We start from the raw sequence: 17,501 nt of genomic DNA, 5'->3' as shown, positions 1-17,501 counted from the left end.
GAAAAAGGAGAGTTATCAAAAAAGTGAAGTTACTCTCTCATTTATAACTGATTGTGACCCTAAGTAAGTTACTTCACTTTTCTGAGCCTCAACTTTGTCATCTTTAAAACAAGTTTGGCTCATATGATTTTTGAGTCTCTCTCCAGCCCTAAGTTTCTCAGATTCCATTATTAAATAACTTCACGCCGGAGTGTGAGTGCCTGATAACTCTGACCTCCTAGGAAAAATTCCAAATGTGTCTTATTGTTAGCACATATTGATTTATTCACATATTCCCTCAATCTTTTAAGTATTCATCTAATATATCTGTTACATATCTATTAAGAACTAGAGATGCGTGGATCTTGTAAACAAGAGAGTCCCTGGTATCACGAAGCCTATATTGTAATGAGAATATAGATGAGTAAATAGGTAATTATGAAAAGTTGAGATATTACTAAATGGAAAGTACAAGAATCTCTGCCCTGTTTGATGGGTAGCAGTGTGGAGTAGGTCTCATTTGGAGCAATATTTAATTGTAGTTATGAATAAATCCACTTTTAGACATTTTATTATGCATAATTTTTTTATTATTGCATTCTAATTATATAGATCATAACACTTCTAATATAATTTCTTGTTACTATTTTTATGCAAGGAATTCATAGACATCAGAAAAACTATTTTGAAATCATTTATAATGTAGTATTAAGAAGTGAGAGGAATTTTAATTGATCTGTGGGTCTGATATAATGAGTAGCAGTAATACATACAGACATTCTTTGTCTTGACAAAATGTACCCTTGCTTGGGTTAGATTAAATTTCCTTCAGCAGGGCAGCCTTTGTTGTATCTCTGACAGACTTTAGAAATTTCATGACATTAGTGCCCCCCGTTCCTTTATTTTCTGATTCTGATGGCTCCTCAGATGGTTGAGTATTTTTGGACTGCCTTGCAGGAATCACAATATACTTAGCTACTATTTGCAAATGGTAATTTCTCAGGGAGACCATAGCATCCACACAGCCATTATAAATTGCCAGTAGGCTATCATCCCCTTCTGAAAGGACAAACTCGCGAACTGAAGGTTTTGACTCTAATGAGTGAAGAAATTTCTGGTGAGCTGGTGGCATATATGTTCGCATTTCCTGGAGGAATTCAGCAGATGATGCTGAAGGAACAAATGAAAGATGAGTTAGTAGAGAAACTGAAGCTTTCCACAATCCAAGGAGGAAGGGCAGAGGGAGGTCACGGGGTGGGGGCGGGGGGGAGATGACAGGCCAACGGTGTGGCATAAGACAATGAGTTTATAACCATCCTGCTAGAAAGCTGTTAGTCTTCTTACTAATAATGGCAGTTATTGTAAAATATGCTTAATTTTGAAAGCCTGATGAGGTAAACTCATTCTTTCATAATATTGATTTTTGTTTGTGCTTCCTTTCTCACTTTCCTACTCTATTTGATCCTTTGAAGAAGTCAATGATATATAAAATTTGTACTTGACAGATTATGAAACCAAATCCAAGAAAGTTTAAAAGATAATTTTAAATAAGTGAATGAACTAAGAAAAAAAAAGCATATTTTCACCTAGACCTATTAAATATAAGATTAGGAGAAAAGAGAAAAGAAGTCCTTTTTATAAGCTCTTAGGAGTTTAATGAATGTGACTTATCTTCTAAAGTGGGTTGGTTGCATTACCTCTGGATTGCTGGGGCAGCAGGATGGCTGAATCAGAGCAGTGTTAATCCTCTTCTTATCACTGAAGACTCCACCTCCCCAATTTCTACTCACAGTCCTATCTCATTTGCAGGTGACTTTCTCTTTCTGAATCTGACTGTACATTTCAGAACCTGTCATATAGGTTTTATCATAGTCCATCAAGCTTTATAAATATATGTTTAAATGTTAAGATCAAGAGGATGATAAAGTTGGGTTTGAGTTTTGGGTTCAGTACTTTCTAGCTGGTTAACAGGGAGCCAGTCACTTATCCTCTTTAACTTTCTGCTTCTTCCTCTGTGAAATGGGATGATGGCAACACAAGCTCTACTTTACTGATTCTCCTAAGAGTACCGGATAAGCTCAGGTAGGATGCTGATGAGAAGGTAATTTTCTACTCACCTTCATCAGAACTATGCTGGATGCCCAACAGAACATCAAAGCACTGAAAGATGCTGCTTTGGGCTGCGCTACCCCCAGCAAACATTTTTGGGGTGTCCCAGAAGCCTTCATACAGTAGCCCCTCTGGCATTTTGGCATTGCCTTTCCAGCTAGATCAGGAAGGAAAGAAAATCATTGTTTGGAATAACTGCCAAATTTTCAGATATGAAATCTTCCAATAGAGGAGAATGGAAGGTGACACCGGATAGATTTCAATCTTCTTCTTTCATATTTCCCTTTCCACCCATGTGCATGTGTGAGAATAATAAGTAATATGGCTTTGAACAAATTTGGCCTGAGTATTTTATGAATGGAACCTACCTTTGCACTAGCAAAGATCATTCCTCTCTCTCTTTAAAATGACTAGCTTTTCTGCCCATACTCCAGCATACACCTCGCCAAGTATTAACAGAGGGAACAGTCTATTCTTTGTCTACAACACATATTTTAGGATCTTAAAAAGATGTTTTCTAAACACAATGGAGAGTGGTAACCATCAGTGGGGACTTGTGTATTCTTTGTGTTGATTATATAAGAAAAAAATTCAAGCATAAAGCTACTTACCCAGACAAGTAGATGCGAAGAACATTGAAAAACAGGTTTGGGTCCACATATTCTGTAAAAAGATAGAATGTGTTTAGTTAAGTAGCATCAGTGTTCTAAAGGTAAATTAAGATGTTTTAAACACCTGACAGTAGATTTCAGTAGAGGCTGCAGGAAAGGCATGTCAGTGTTTGTAGAGAAAGGCCCTGAGGACAACCTCTCACTCCCTTGCCCTCTCCCAGGTGAGCCCCACTCATTTCTTGTGCCTCCTGAAGGGGTTCGACCACAGGGCTAGCTCACAGCTTGTGTACAAAAGCCTGGATCCACCTACCACTCACCCTCAGATCAATTAAACAGTCAGCATTTCTTTAAGGCTACTTCATGTGCTTACTAACACAACAGATAAGTTACTTCCATAAAGAAACAAACAGATCTGAGCAAAAAGAAAAACAGAAACAAAAATCCCAACAGTCCTATGGACCACATCCCTACCCACCCCCCTCCCATACACATACACAAAGCTTGCTAATGTCTCTGATTTTCTAAAAAAATATATTTTTATTGATTTCAGAGAAGCAGGAAGAGGGAGAGAGAAACATCAGTGATGAGAAAGAATCATTGATAGGCTGCTTCCTGGACATCCCAGACTGGGGATCAAGCCTGCAATCCAGGCATGTGCCCTTGACTGGAATCAAACCTGGGACCCTTCAGTTTATAGGTTGACACTCTATCCCAGTGATGGCGAACCTATGACATGCGTGTCAGAGGTGACACGCGAACTCATTTTTTTGGTTGATTTTTCTTTGTTAAATGGCATTCAAATATATAAAATAAATATCAAAAATATAAATCTTTGTTTTACTATGGTTGCAAATATCAAAAAATTTCTATATGTGACAAGGCACCAGAGTTAAGTTAGGGTTTTTCAAAATGCTGACATGCTGAGCTCAAAAGGTTCGCCATCACTGCTCTATATCCACTGAGCCAAACCAGCCAGGGCAGCTAATGTCTCCGATTTGAGAGTTAGTCTTCTTACCAAGGACCACTCAGCAGTAACTCAAATCCCAGTGACACAGTCACATATTTGTTAAGGCCTCCCAGTAGCACAAATTTTCTTCTGCAAAGTATGCTTACATACTTTTTTGGTCATTATTGTTTTGTAGTCATTTTGCAATTACTTTTGAGTTCAATGGTTTTCTTTGTTGTTTCTTACTTAATTTGTGAAAAAGCAGAATTTGTATATAGACTTCCTATCAAGCAGAAGATAAGTCTTTGAGAATTTAAAACAGTCTGAACCCTTGACAACTTTCTCCAAGGTTTTTAGTGAGAGGTAAGGATGGTTCTTTGAGTTAAATAAATGCAGGTTAGCCCAGCCAGTGTGGCTCAGTGGTTGAGCGTCAACCAATGAACCAGGAGGTCACTGTTCAATTCCCCATCAGGGCACATGCCCGGGTTGCAGGCTCGACCCCCAGTAGGGGGCATACAGGAGGCAGCCAATCAATGATTCTTTCTCATTATTGATGTTTCTATCTCTCTATCCCTCTCCCTTCTTCTCTCTGAAATCAATAAAAACTTTAAAAAAATTTTAAAAATAGATGCAGCTTGGAATTCTAGCTACAGTTTTTACTACCTATGTAATATTAAGTCATTTATCTTATCTCTCTGAATTTAAATTCCCTTCTCTATATTATGAACATAATAAAAGCTACTAGTTGAAAAATATAAAGATTTAGTGAGATACAATAAAATGAAAGCACACGCTCTAAGTGAGAGTGTCTTTGTTTCTATTTTGTCAACAACGCTATATCTTAGATAGTAAGAAACATTTGTAGGAGGCCAACAACATCACATTGCATAAAATACTTACCATGAATTCGGTGAAACACTTTAAGGGCTTTGCTCAGACAAGAAGTTATATCACTCAGTGCCTTTTTCAAAGTATCTCGGTCCCGATTCTGTACTGCCTTGAATATAGTTGGAATTACCTTAAAAAAAACACAACACACTTAAGATTTTCTAACATTAAACAGTGGCATGGAATAAAATCCTCCTAAATCTTAATCCCTGTATTAAACTTGGGATTTTGCACTTCTTTCTTGAGCTGAGTACTCTCCAATTGGTTGGCTAATTTTCTTATATATCCTTAAGCATGGTCTTGTCTTTCTAAATTTGTTATTTAGAGATAAGTTTATAGAGTTTTATACCTTTCTATTTCTAATAGTCATAGCCATTAGATTTATGTCACTAAATGGTATAGTTCCCATGTAAATTGCATTGAAAATATTCCTCTTATTGAGATTTCAAACTTGATTTTAAAGATATGGCTCCTACATTTTACATTTTACACAGTGCACAAAAAATAAATAAAATATTTGTTACTGCCAGATGATCCTTTACCTCAAATTAAATAATCAAACATTATGTTAATCAGGATAAAGTCACTTTATGCATACATAACAGAGTGGTTACTAAGTAATTTCGCTGCTTATATGAATTAAGATACAAATTTTCCAGGGTGATTGACATACTTTTATTGCAGAAGCAGCTTCTATTTCCACCAATAGAGAAATCAGAAAGAATCCTTTACCGCAATCCCCACCAGGAAATGAAAACAAAATGTCCATGTTCCTAAGAAAAATCAGTCCAAAAAGTCAAAGATGTAGCAAGAATATGGGTATATTTGCTGACTACTTTCTAGTTTTTAAACATTCTTACTTGTCTTGTTTTATTTTCAAAATAATCATGTGAGATAAGTATTACAGGTTTTACTATCTCCAATATATAGTCAGGAATATTAATGTTAAGTCCATTGTCTAAGATCATATCATTAACAGAAGATTAAGCTGGGACTTGAAATGCCATTCTAGAACTTGGAACTAGAAATTCCAAGACCATTTATGTTATTGCATTAATTTTTCACATGCATGTATATATGCATACACACATACATACATATACTCATATGTACATATACACACCCTCAGGGTTTACAGAGATATCTGTGCAGTCTAATTTTAAAAAGTAGTCTTTGTGCTTAAATAACTATATTCATATCCATACTTTTATCTGTGAATCTGATTCAATTTTTCAGTGGTTTATATATGCCTTACAAAGGAATTGACTGACAAATTCAAATAACTGAATAGACCCTATTTACTTTCTGACTGAAGTTTTGAATTGATGTAAACAGGTCTCAGTATCTGTATATCCATGAGTTTCATGGTGGTTAAATTCATGGTCTCTGAAGCCAGACCACTCTGTAGCTGTTACTTTAAACATTGATATTCTTTCTGTTTCTGCATTAGGATTCTCATCTGTAAAATAAGACTGATAATATCCTCTCACTTAAAAACATTATCTAGCTTCCCATTTACTTTAAGATACTGTTTAAATCTCTTATGATAGCCAAAAATCCACATAATCTTTTAAAAAAATTATGTCTTCATTTCTTTCTCATACTATTACTTTCACCATTCATTTATCAGTAACACCAGCTTTCCTTCAGTTCTGATAATGTCCCAAGATTTTTTTCTTTTCTATTGAATTTATTGGGGTGATACTAGTTAACAAATTATACAAATTACTAGAGGTAAGGTGCACGAATTCATGAACCAGTGGGGTCCCTCGGCCTGGCCTGTGGGATCGAGCCAAAACCAGCTCTCTGAATCCTCCGAGGGGTCCCGGATTGCGAGAGGGTGCAGGCCAGGCCGAGGGACTCCACTGGTGCATGATCGGGCAGGGAAGGGATGCAGGAGTGCTCCAGGGCATGTCCAGCCCATCTCTCTCAGTCCTGATTGGCCTGACCCCAGCAGCAAGCTAACCTACCAGTCTGAGAGTCTACCCCCAGGTGGTCAGTCCACATCATAGCAACTGGTCAACTGGTTGACTGACTGCCCCTGGTGGTCAGTGCACATTATAGTGAGCAACAGAACACTTAGCATATCATTAGCATATTATGCTTTGATTGGTTGAACAGATGACCGGATGACTGGACACTTAGCATATAGGTTTTTATTATATAGGAATACACTTACTTTATCCTCACTCTTGTTTTATCCTCCACTATGAACACTCTCATTAATTTTTTTTCCTTTTAGCTAATTCTTACTTATTTTTGAGGGCTCCGCTTAAATAACTAAATATAGGGATTCCTCCTTTATCGCTCTTATTTGGTTGGAGCTTCCAGTACTTCATCTTCTTACCTCTTCCCTTCATTATGCATCAATTTACATAATTTTCACATGTCTCCTTTCCTCCCCATTCATCAGGGCATGCTTATACCTATGACATTTACCTTATTTCCCTAGCTATTAGCCTTTGCTTAATATATAGATAAAAATAAAGCAAGAATTTGGTCAAAAAGAACAGCTTAATGTTTCTGGCCACTGAGTTCATTAAGTGATAGGTATACAGATATATGCATTTTGTATTTAGACCTATTAATTACATTTATATATATGCAAGTATTACTTTCATATATATCTATAGCTATAATATCAAACAGCCAGTCACACCACAGTCATAGATACAATTCAGGACTGGGATTATTTGCTCTTTAAACAATTACTTGAACTACTTTTTGCCTGAATTAAATTGACCTTTAAAAAATACATTTGGAATATATTGATAAACCTATATTCACTTTAAATAACAAATAATTCTTACACTAAAATAAGAACCAAATACTTACTCATAAGTCATGGGCCTTATAAAAGCAGCAATAAAGCAATGAACCAATTGGAAGAGAGAAAAAAAAACAATTTAAAAATCAAATGGTTTCAAGTTATAGTTATTAGACTTAATACTATTATTATTAAATTTAATGTCTATTATAAAACAATGTTATTAGATTTAATTGTACTACTAAAGGTAAGACATAGTCAGATAAAAAATCTGATTTTTATATTTTTCAAGTAGTCATTAAAAACACTTAAGTTAGGATTTTATAAAAAACCTAGCCCTAATTGGTTTGGCTCAGTGGATAGAATGTCAGCCTGCGGACTGAAAGGTCCCAGGTTCGATTCTGGTCAAGGGCATGTACTTTGGTTGCGGGCCCATCCCCAGTAGGGTGTGTGCAGGAGGCAGCTGATCAATGTTTCTCTCTCATCGGTGTTTCTAACTCTCTATCCCTCTCCCTTCCTCTCTGTAAAAAATCAATAAAATATATTTTTAAAAAAACAAAAAACAAAAACCTAGAGGCCCAGCACATGAAATTGCGAGGCCCTGCCCACCAGCGCATGCCTCCCCGCCCCCGCCACCTGCCCACTGCCCCATCATGGCACCAGAGGAGAGCATGGAAGCCTCGCGCCTGCTGTAGAGTTTTGAGTGTTGCTTCCTGGCAGTGGGCATGCTGTGCTCCTTCCCCTGGCAGGTGGACAGCGGTGCGCTCTGAGTGCAAGCGGTGGGTGGCAAAGGACTGGTGAGGGGGTTACTATGGGCTCTCACCCCCGCCCTCCCTGACATGGGATGGTCCTGCCTCCTCTGGGCACCTCCCTGCTTCCGCCCGTCTCCGGAGCAACGCTGCGCCTCCACCCCACCGTGCACCAGCCTCCTGCTGAACAGCCGTAATGGCATGAGGGTGTCACAACCATTAGCATATCAGCTCTTTATTGTATAGGATTAAAATTAAATATGTAATACACATAAATAGTCAATCTAGTTTTAAATAATAAAATCTTTCCTAAATCAAGTTCTTTCATTTTTGACCACTCTCATGTGTAAAATATTGTTTTGTAGATATACAAACAGAGCCATTATCCCTTTATTGTAACAGATCCCGACACTAAATTCTGAGCAGGCTGCTCTAAGAAACCCAGACATTGACCGCTGAAGATGTTGATTCTTAAACTCAACTTGATGGTTAAAAATTAAATTTGTAGAATCTCACAAACATGTTAATCAAGAGAATCTAGACACAAAGACTGCATATTCTATGATCTCATCACTATAGAATGCAATAAAAACTAACTTCTGATATGACAAATCAGAATATATTTACCTGGGGTTAGAGAAGGGAATTGAAAGGAAAGAGCCATGAAGAAATTTCCTGAGGTGATAGAAATATTCTGTATCTTTTTTAGGGTTACACAAGTGATTATAATAGGCTGATAAAACTGAACATTTCGGATTTGTGCATTTCATTGTATGTTAATTGTATACCTTTCTCTCATATATGTACCATACATTTGTGGGTATAGATACTTCAAAACAACCTTACCCCCAAACATAAAATAAAGCTGTATTGCCAAAAATTAAACCAATGACTAACCCCCTTTTGATCTAAATAGCATGTGCTCCTTTCGCTTTTAATATAATCACTGTTTACGTACCCACTGGGATCCTTTTTCTTCCAGTTTGCCAAGACACAGTCTGCATAAACTAGAATGGGAGGCAATCCCAGCTTCTCAGAGAGGCTGCAGTAAGGGACAGCAATATTGCATGGCAGGACCTAAGTAAAACATAATGTTTAGTGTAGACTTTGAAGTGCCTTACCTTTTCTTCTGCTTCCTGAGTGCCAAATATGAGCTATTATATGGAATGGCACTTTGAAAACAAACAAATGTAATTTCTCTTCTTCGTTTTATAACTTAGTCCTGGTTAATTGTCAAAAGTTTGGGTTTTTGATTTGCACTGATGTGGCCATAATCTAATCATAGAGAAAAACAGAGGTAGAGAGCAAGGAGAACAAGGGCTGTATCCTTGACTGTCTAAGGACCCTGTGAGTTATTCGTTTATCCATCCCATGAATATCAGTTTGGCAACTACTCTATGCAAGATACTCTTTATACACCCATAACATAAAGATAATTAATTGTCTCAAAGAAGTTCAAAGTCATTTGTAATGAAGGCATTTGGGTGTGATACATACTAAAAGTGTAAGAAGATGGCTGCTCTTAGAGCACAGGGCTGACAGAAACCCTCTACGGGGTGATTTCTTAGAAAAACTCCCCATAGAGTGGCATTAATGCTTGGTCTTGAATGCTTACCTGTGTTGGGTGGAGGAATTACACCTGTTTAGTGTTTCCATGCAAAATATGTCAGCTGGAGTGATTTTGTTGGCTTTTCTCAGCTCTTTCACGCACCCTTCCTCAGAAGCTTATGTAAGTGCTGGGTTTGGGAGTGAAACTACAGCTCAGCCTCCTTTTCCCCTCAATTCTTCTTCTCTGGAACCTGTTACTTGCAGAATTCTGCATGTTTTGGGCCACACAGTAAAAGGCTCCTATCTCCATGGGGGTGATCCTGATGGGTAAGTACACTCAGCAGGTCCATGGTTGCAACATACTCAAGCCACATTCTCCAACTATTAGTTAATAAGCTGATATTTTGCCTTTCATCTGCCTGACTTCTTATCCACTGTATTTGGTTGATAATGAGATGGCCCCATGTAATAATTATAGTCATGCTATCATCAGCAGCCAATGGCTGAAATTTGCATATCTAACAGGCAAAGGACAGGGATATGTGGCCCATCTGGCACAGTGGGCGGTGGGACTTCAGTAGTAGAGATGGTAGGACTATGAAGCCCACTCCACAGTTCTGTAAAAACCATGGGAGCTGTAATTCAAGTGGCATCAGATTAGCTTAACACATCTGGAAATGACGATTTAACCAAAATAACAAAAATGCTAGAATCCAATCATTGACTATTAAAAGAACAGTTGGATGTGTGCTTCCCTTTGCAGACCTTGTGTCACTGAGAATTGAAACATTCTGTTTGGCAAGTGCTTTTCACATATTTCAAAAGGAAATAAACCATGTTCCTCTCTGAATTAGAGAAAAGATCAAGAGGGAACAGAGGGGGAAATGTTTAATCAAATAAGTAATTTGAAATGACTTAGGAAAAAGAAAGGAAATGTTCAAACACATCCTAATCTATGATAGACATTCAGACAACTGTCAAGAAACTCAATTGATAATTTCTTGCCAATTCTCCAGCAAAAAATGGGCTTTATATTGATGTAGCTTATTTTTTGTGCATTTACTTTATCCTTCCTACAATTTCTTTACTTAAATTTTTAAAATCTTTTTATGAATTTTTTTTATTGCCAGCTCCTAATATCTCTTTCAACATAATATGGCACACAAAACTGGAGAAACATCGATGAGAGAGAAACATCGATCAGCCGCCTCCTGCACATCTCCCACTGGAGATGTGCCCGCAACCCAGGTACATGCCCTTGACCGGAATCGAACCCGGGACCTTCCAGTCCGCAGGCCGACGCTCTATCCACTGAGCCAAACCGGTTTCGGCTTTTTAAAATCTTTTTATATATTTTTTATTGCCAGCTCCTAATATCTCTTTCAACATAATATGGCACACAAAACTGGATACATTATAAAATACATTTCTATGTTTTATGTTATAATTCTGATCTTCAACATAGTAAATTTATTTTCTTTTGATTCTGCTATGGACAGTTTGGTCTACACATTTTTTCTAGTCTCGCTTTCTTTTCTGCTCCCCTTCTCTTTGGATAAGCTTTACCCAATCTTTCCAGAACTAATTCAAATTCCACTTTCTTGAAGCATTTCATGATAATATCAACTATTTGTTTAACTCCCCTGGACTCTCATACATCTGTACCTAGAATATGTTGTGCTGTATTATTGATGCTGCATTATAGATTTCTTATATATATATATATAATGCCTACGTATTTAGCTAGACTCAGATTCTAGCAAGTCCAGTGAGACCATGCACTCAGCTAAATGTTAAGCTAGGTTGCAGGACTGGAGCTGATCTTAAACTTTTTGTGTCATCACAAAACTAGACAGGGCAGTTTCATGATTATCAGGAAGTAAAAGGTGTGCCGTGGTTATGCAGAGCAACTTTTCCTCTTTTGTAGGTGTGAGGGGAGGTCTCATCGCTTAGGTGGACTGTACATGAATTGTTTTATACTTTAACAAATCATGGAAAGAAAAAGCAAAAATAAGCAATGTGTTAAAAAAGGAAAAACTTTAAATGGAAGAAGGTGCTTTTGGAATCTGTTTTATCCCTTTTTTTTCTGTGATTTAAAGTTAATTATTGCAGCCTGTATTGTTTTCATGTAATTAGGGCTGCCAGATAAAATACAAGCTGATATTATTTTAAATTCAAAGTTGATGAGAGTAGAATGAAACTAATATATAATATTCTCTCCCATGCTGACAGATGCAAGATAGCATTTTAGCATTAACTAAGAATAGCTATATAATTTTTATATCTCCCAAAAGTAATGTAATGACTATAGAATCGCATTGCAATGGTAAAACACTAAAAACAAGGAAAGTATTTTTCAATACCAGATTGAATAAATAAAGTTCATAAACTTAATGAAAAATTATAAAGTGATTTCAAATGATGACTCGTACGATAGTATAGTAACTAAAAAAAAAATGCTTACAATATAAATTAAGTGAAAGAAGCAGAAATATGCGTATTTGCACAGAATGGAACAACTGTTTTATAATTAGTAAAACACTAAAAATTCAATAATGATCACAGTTGAAATTACAAAGTCAGTGAATAATTTTTACCTCTTTTTCTATTTTCCAAGCTTCACAAAATGCAGCTATAATAGTTTTTGAATGTTTTTTACATCATGAAAAAATGTAAATTGGATGTAAATTTTTCATGGAGCAAAAGAAATATAAAATCTCCACACCTTACGGACATCATCACCTTGGCCCCACACATATGCCATGGTGATACACCCCAGGGCCAGATGTGCAAGGCGCTGCAACCTGTGTCCTTGGAGGTCATCGATGCTGAGCATTGGTAACTGAAAATAAATGAAGAAGTTGACTCAAATCAATATGGATAAATACTATATATCCAAAAACAAATAAAAATATTAAGTTATAAGAAAGATGACCAATGTAATAGTTACTCAAACCTTCTCAACTTTTGCACGTAGTTCATCATTCTTAATCAGGTCAGGAAGATTTTTAGCAATGGAAATCCAGGCATCATAAGGGTAAGGTAGTTCCTCCTTTAAAAAAAATACGACATTTTTTCACCAGTGGAAATTATTGTAAAATAGTCTTTTCTTCCATTGATAGTCTGTCTTGACTCTAAATCAATTCCTTTCAATGAAGCCCCAACACACACTTGCCTATTTAGCTTTATCAACACCTTCTCTGCATTCCTCCTCTTCTCTCAAGCACTCTCATTTGCCTCTTTTTCAAAGGTCACCTCCAAACTTCCTCTAAAATCTTCCTGACTACTGCAGTTTACACTCATATTCCCAATTATGAACCCTATTATTACATACCTTTTCCCATTTTAAGTAATGTTTTAATAACTGATTTTTTTTCTACTCAGCTAGATTTTAAGTTTTTTTAAATAGAAGAAAAATGAGATTTATTCAATACCAGTGGCCCGGTGCATGGAATTCGTGCACATTAAAGGGGAATTAATTAGGGAAAATATTTTAATATTGCTTTTGCCCTTTCTCTATAATAGAAATGTTAGAGATGAAAGAAAATTAGTAAAATTTATATGAAAATCTCCCTCCTGTCAGAGTCTGGGGCATGCTGCGGGATCCAGAGTCAAGTCCCCGCCCACCCACATGTGCCTCGAAATCACACGAGACCCAGACCCAGCCGGCCCCACCCCTGTCAAGCCCCGCAGGGCAAGGCGTGCAGCCTCAGGTACCCTGGCCTGGCGCCAGGGTGGGGGCATGAGGGCGCAAGGGCACGAGGGTCCGAGGGTGTGATGACCATTTGCATATTAGATCTTTAATGTATCAGATCAGTAGTAGACTAGGTACTTCACTCAGTAATTTCTTATTTAATTATTGTAGTGACCCAAAACATTGTTGTCTCAATGTCATAAATATGGAAAGCATGGCAGTTTACTACCTTGTTTGGTATATATAGCTTATTATGATTAAAGTTTGTTTCTATCTTTCAACAGCCCATGCACTTTTTACATCTTACTACCGGATGGAAAGGGTCTTACCATGCTGTTAATTCTATATTTCCTACAGGACTTTTCACAGTACTGGACACATAGGAAATGGCATATATATCCTGCTTTGGTTCATGTAGGCTTATTTTTTTGCCCAATAAGTTCAAATAAAACCCAAATGGAAGTGTCTCCTTGAATCTTATATTTATAATCTCAGTTTAAGGGAAACATAGAAACAAAAGACCTAGGAAACACTCTAAAATGAGTTTCAGATCCTCAGACAACTCCCCATATGCCTTGATCCTATCTCTTCTTCAAAGCTACTTCCAGACATGCCCTTGGTGTAACCAATGCTAACCTCTGGGGATGGAGTACAAATCAAGAAATTAAGTCAAACAAACATGGGTGAAATTTTGAGCTGCAAAACAAAGTTAATATTATAAATGAGATATAAAACAAGAAGACAAATCTATAATAATAAAGCATAATATACAAATCAACTGAATGGCCAAACAGCAGAACGACCATCTGGACCACCACACTATGACACCCACTTGTGCCAGGCCTGCCTAGGTCCCACAAGTCCCACAGAGGGAGGCCCAGGCCACCGGCTGGCAGGGCAATCAATTGGGGGGCTCCACAATCACCCCAAAGAGGGAGGCCCAGGCTACCTGGTCAGTGGCACTGCAGTGAGTGGGTGGTGCCTCCTTCTATGGGGCGATTGATCACGGGGCTCCCGGATTGTGAGAGGGCACAGGCCAGTCTGAGGGACCTCCGCCCCCAAGTGCACGAATTTCATGTACTGGGCCTCTAATATACTATAAAATTCAAACATTTTCAGGGGCTGCAGACAATTGGTGAGTCTTACCCTGTTAGAACAGATTTTTAGAAAAGAAAGATCTAGGCAGTATATTTGCTATCGAGTCACCTCTCTTGTTTACTCTGAATTATTCTCCCTAACCACACAAATGCTGTGCTCTTGTGCTTTTATTATTCATATATATTTTTGCTGTGTGTTTCATTGCATAGCACACCAAATTATTGGTTGTTATTTTTCCCCAGATTACAGAAATTCATTTTTTGTTACATATCATGATTAGTGTAATATTTCATAGAAATTTCAACAAATGTAAAATTCAATCATAATATACTTCTGGTTCATAGGATACCTATATGGTATGATACAAATAAATGAAATATAATAAGAGGACCATTCAATTATGCTAGACTAGAGAATGTATTTTGTATCCATATGGAATTAGTAGACATTATTTTCCTTTGAAATAGGAAGCTTATTGATTATAAGAGATGGGATGAAGTTTTTGAGCTTATTATTTGCAGAAAATATCTTCATTAAAGAACATAAAGAAACCCTTAACTTTGGGGTGTATGTTTCAAATCATTGAATCTAACTTCCTAAGCATCTCAAGTGGCAGCATTGTTTTTTTGTCTGGGGTTTTGCTTTAACCCTTGGAATCAGTTGTAGAGGTTTCCATAATTAGTGTGTTTTATTTTTTAAGAGAACTGACTTTTTTGGGAAGGTGGGGGGTGGTGAGGGAGACTAAATATGAGGTTTTGTAGATTCTGAAAAAGATTTTTTTTAACTGTACCATTGATAAGTACATCCTTGAAATAAGCCAATCTGGTAATTGTGTGTGCTTGTATAGGGAGGGAGCAAGTCTGACGAGTATTGATTTGTAAATATAAAGTAAACTAGATGTTTTTAGCAATAAAATTAAAAGCCATACTTCGTATTCTTAAATTAACTTAATAATCTGAAGAAAAAAGAATGGATTGGGAGAAAGAATTTGCTCTTGGTTTGCCTGTATTACACAAGAAATTATTGGGATATTTTTTTCCAAGTACAGTTAGATTAGAAGCTCTGACTAAAAATGTGTTTGTTGCATTTAAAGGTGTTTTCTAGAGCGTGGACTCTATTTGCACCACAAACAGGGACATATTGACATACATTATTGTAGCAACATGTAACTGGTTCCTAGAAATACTCTCCTAGAATCTCACTGTCTTGTTAAATCCAAGAGTGGGGGTGAGGAAGGGAAGCATGTTTAGTTATCTCTTAAGAGAGTCAGCAGAGTATGATGGTTTTCAGATCATGGACTCTGGAGCCAGAGAGATTAGGCTCACATCCTATCCCTGCCATTGCTAGCTCTGTGAGTTTGGATAATTACTTAAATTATGCACAGCTTCCATTTCTCATCAGGTTAATAACAACATACATTTTAGGATAGTTGTGAAGATGGAAAAGTCAATATTTATAACTGGCTTTACAATGTTACATAAATATTTGACAATAAAAATATTGAATTGATGATAAGAGAGTTTTCATAGCAGTCTTTGGAATACAAATTTGGGAAATGTAGTTGTTAAGGTAAACATGACCCGCATTTCACTTTGTAGACAAAACTTTTTAAAATTTTTATTTTAGTTTTTCCTTCACCATTTATCCTCTCTATGCCCTCTTTCACCTCCACCCATCCCCCTCTACCCCCTCAATCACCATACTGTTGTCTGTGTCGATGAGTTCTCTCTCTCTCTCTTTTTTTTTCCTTTTTGGCTCAACCTTCTCACCCCCCAAACCCCTCACCCCCACACGGAGCTATTTGCCTGCTCTTTATCTATGAGTCTTTGTAGACAAAACAATTTTTTTTAAAAAAGGTAGTTCTGACTCCTTTGACTCTTATGCTTAGTGACAATAAACAATATTAATATAACACATTTGTTAGATGCTCCATCTCAGAAACCTAATCAAAGTATACTAGTAAACATACACTTTGTAGAATTTAAGGTATACCAGCTAAGAAAGGGGATTCCTTTGACTCATGAATCAGTCATTACTGTGTGTGTTTTTTCAAAATTCACTCAGAAAATACAATTGTATTAAACCAAAATACTTCTACTGTGTCCTTATCTCATCACCCTCTGTATCTGTGTAAGATAAGTAGTACATCTAAGACTAAATTTCTAGTTTGAAAATTTTAAGAACGTCAAGTAAGAATCATTTGTTAAAACTCTGCTTTACCCATTTTTTTTCAGTATAAATTACTAATCCACATTTTTAAAATAGAAATCAGCTTGTTCAGGTAAGTAATAATAAGAAAATATTTTCGCCATAATTAAGTACCCTCTCTTACCAGTGGATTTGGTAGAGCAAAGCCCACATCTTCATCTATATGGTATTCTTCAACATTTCCCCAAGAGCTTTCCATAGGAAATGCTTGATGTGCCATTCTTGCAGTCTGCTTCTCTGGCCTCCCTTAGTCTGTGAGAAGTCTCAGAGCATCTATTTATTACAAAGGTTGCCACAGGTCATGCATGACCACAGCATCCCACATAGGCAGTAAGAAGTTACTTCCACTTTTGGAGGAATAGTTTCATTTTCCATTTTCTTTATTTGCAACTTGACAAACAATAAGACCACAAAAGCATCACTGTTCACAATATAAAGAAACTAAACATTTATATTTCATGGCAAACCTTTATCACTGGGAATATCGTCTGTTTACTGCCATAGAGGAAGTCAGAATGCACCTAATTGAAATTTTAAAAGAAGTCATGAAAATTGGGGACCAGAAGAAAACATTTTTTTTATTTTGTGGAATCATTTAAATCTCTGAATTAAAATGATAAATATGACCATGTCTAAAGTCCTAAATTATCATTTAGTTATTATTGTCATTGGCTTTATTTTAGCCTATCAGGGTTCTTTGAACATATTAGTGTCTTTTTTCAGCAGCCATGAAATATACTGAACTATTAATGACTCTGAAGCAGGAAAAAAATGGTAGCACATGAAAAATTTGAAAAGATAGTAGCTCTTCACCTTTCCATTTTTCTTACCCAGTCTTTGATCTGTGTTCACAATGATGATGAAGTTTTTTCTTCTCCATATTCCTAATAAGTCATTTTAAGGC

General features: G+C 36.7%; 1 protein-coding gene across 1 annotated transcript; it reads right to left on the bottom strand.

Moving 5' to 3' along the window:
* Window positions 1–590: 590 nt before the first annotated feature.
* IDO1 (indoleamine 2,3-dioxygenase 1) lies at window positions 591–17,087 on the bottom strand. Its single transcript, XM_006086253.3, has 11 exons — window positions 17,065–17,087; window positions 16,722–16,870; window positions 12,554–12,649; window positions 12,323–12,439; window positions 9,008–9,126; window positions 7,369–7,383; window positions 5,207–5,306; window positions 4,546–4,663; window positions 2,700–2,751; window positions 2,097–2,245; window positions 591–1,149 (listed from the first exon to the last, which is right to left on the bottom strand). The coding sequence occupies exons 2-11, from the start codon at window positions 16,815–16,817 to the stop codon at window positions 797–799; spliced, it is 1,215 nt and encodes a 404-aa protein (XP_006086315.1). The 5' UTR covers window positions 16,818–16,870; window positions 17,065–17,087; the 3' UTR covers window positions 591–796.
* Window positions 17,088–17,501: the final 414 nt, after the last annotated feature.

This window comes from Myotis lucifugus, unplaced genomic scaffold, assembly GCF_000147115.1.
Source record: "Myotis lucifugus unplaced genomic scaffold, Myoluc2.0 scaffold_26, whole genome shotgun sequence".
In the NCBI taxonomy this organism is placed as follows: domain Eukaryota; kingdom Metazoa; phylum Chordata; class Mammalia; order Chiroptera; family Vespertilionidae; genus Myotis; species Myotis lucifugus.
This window is presented reverse-complemented; position numbering and strand designations above follow the sequence as displayed.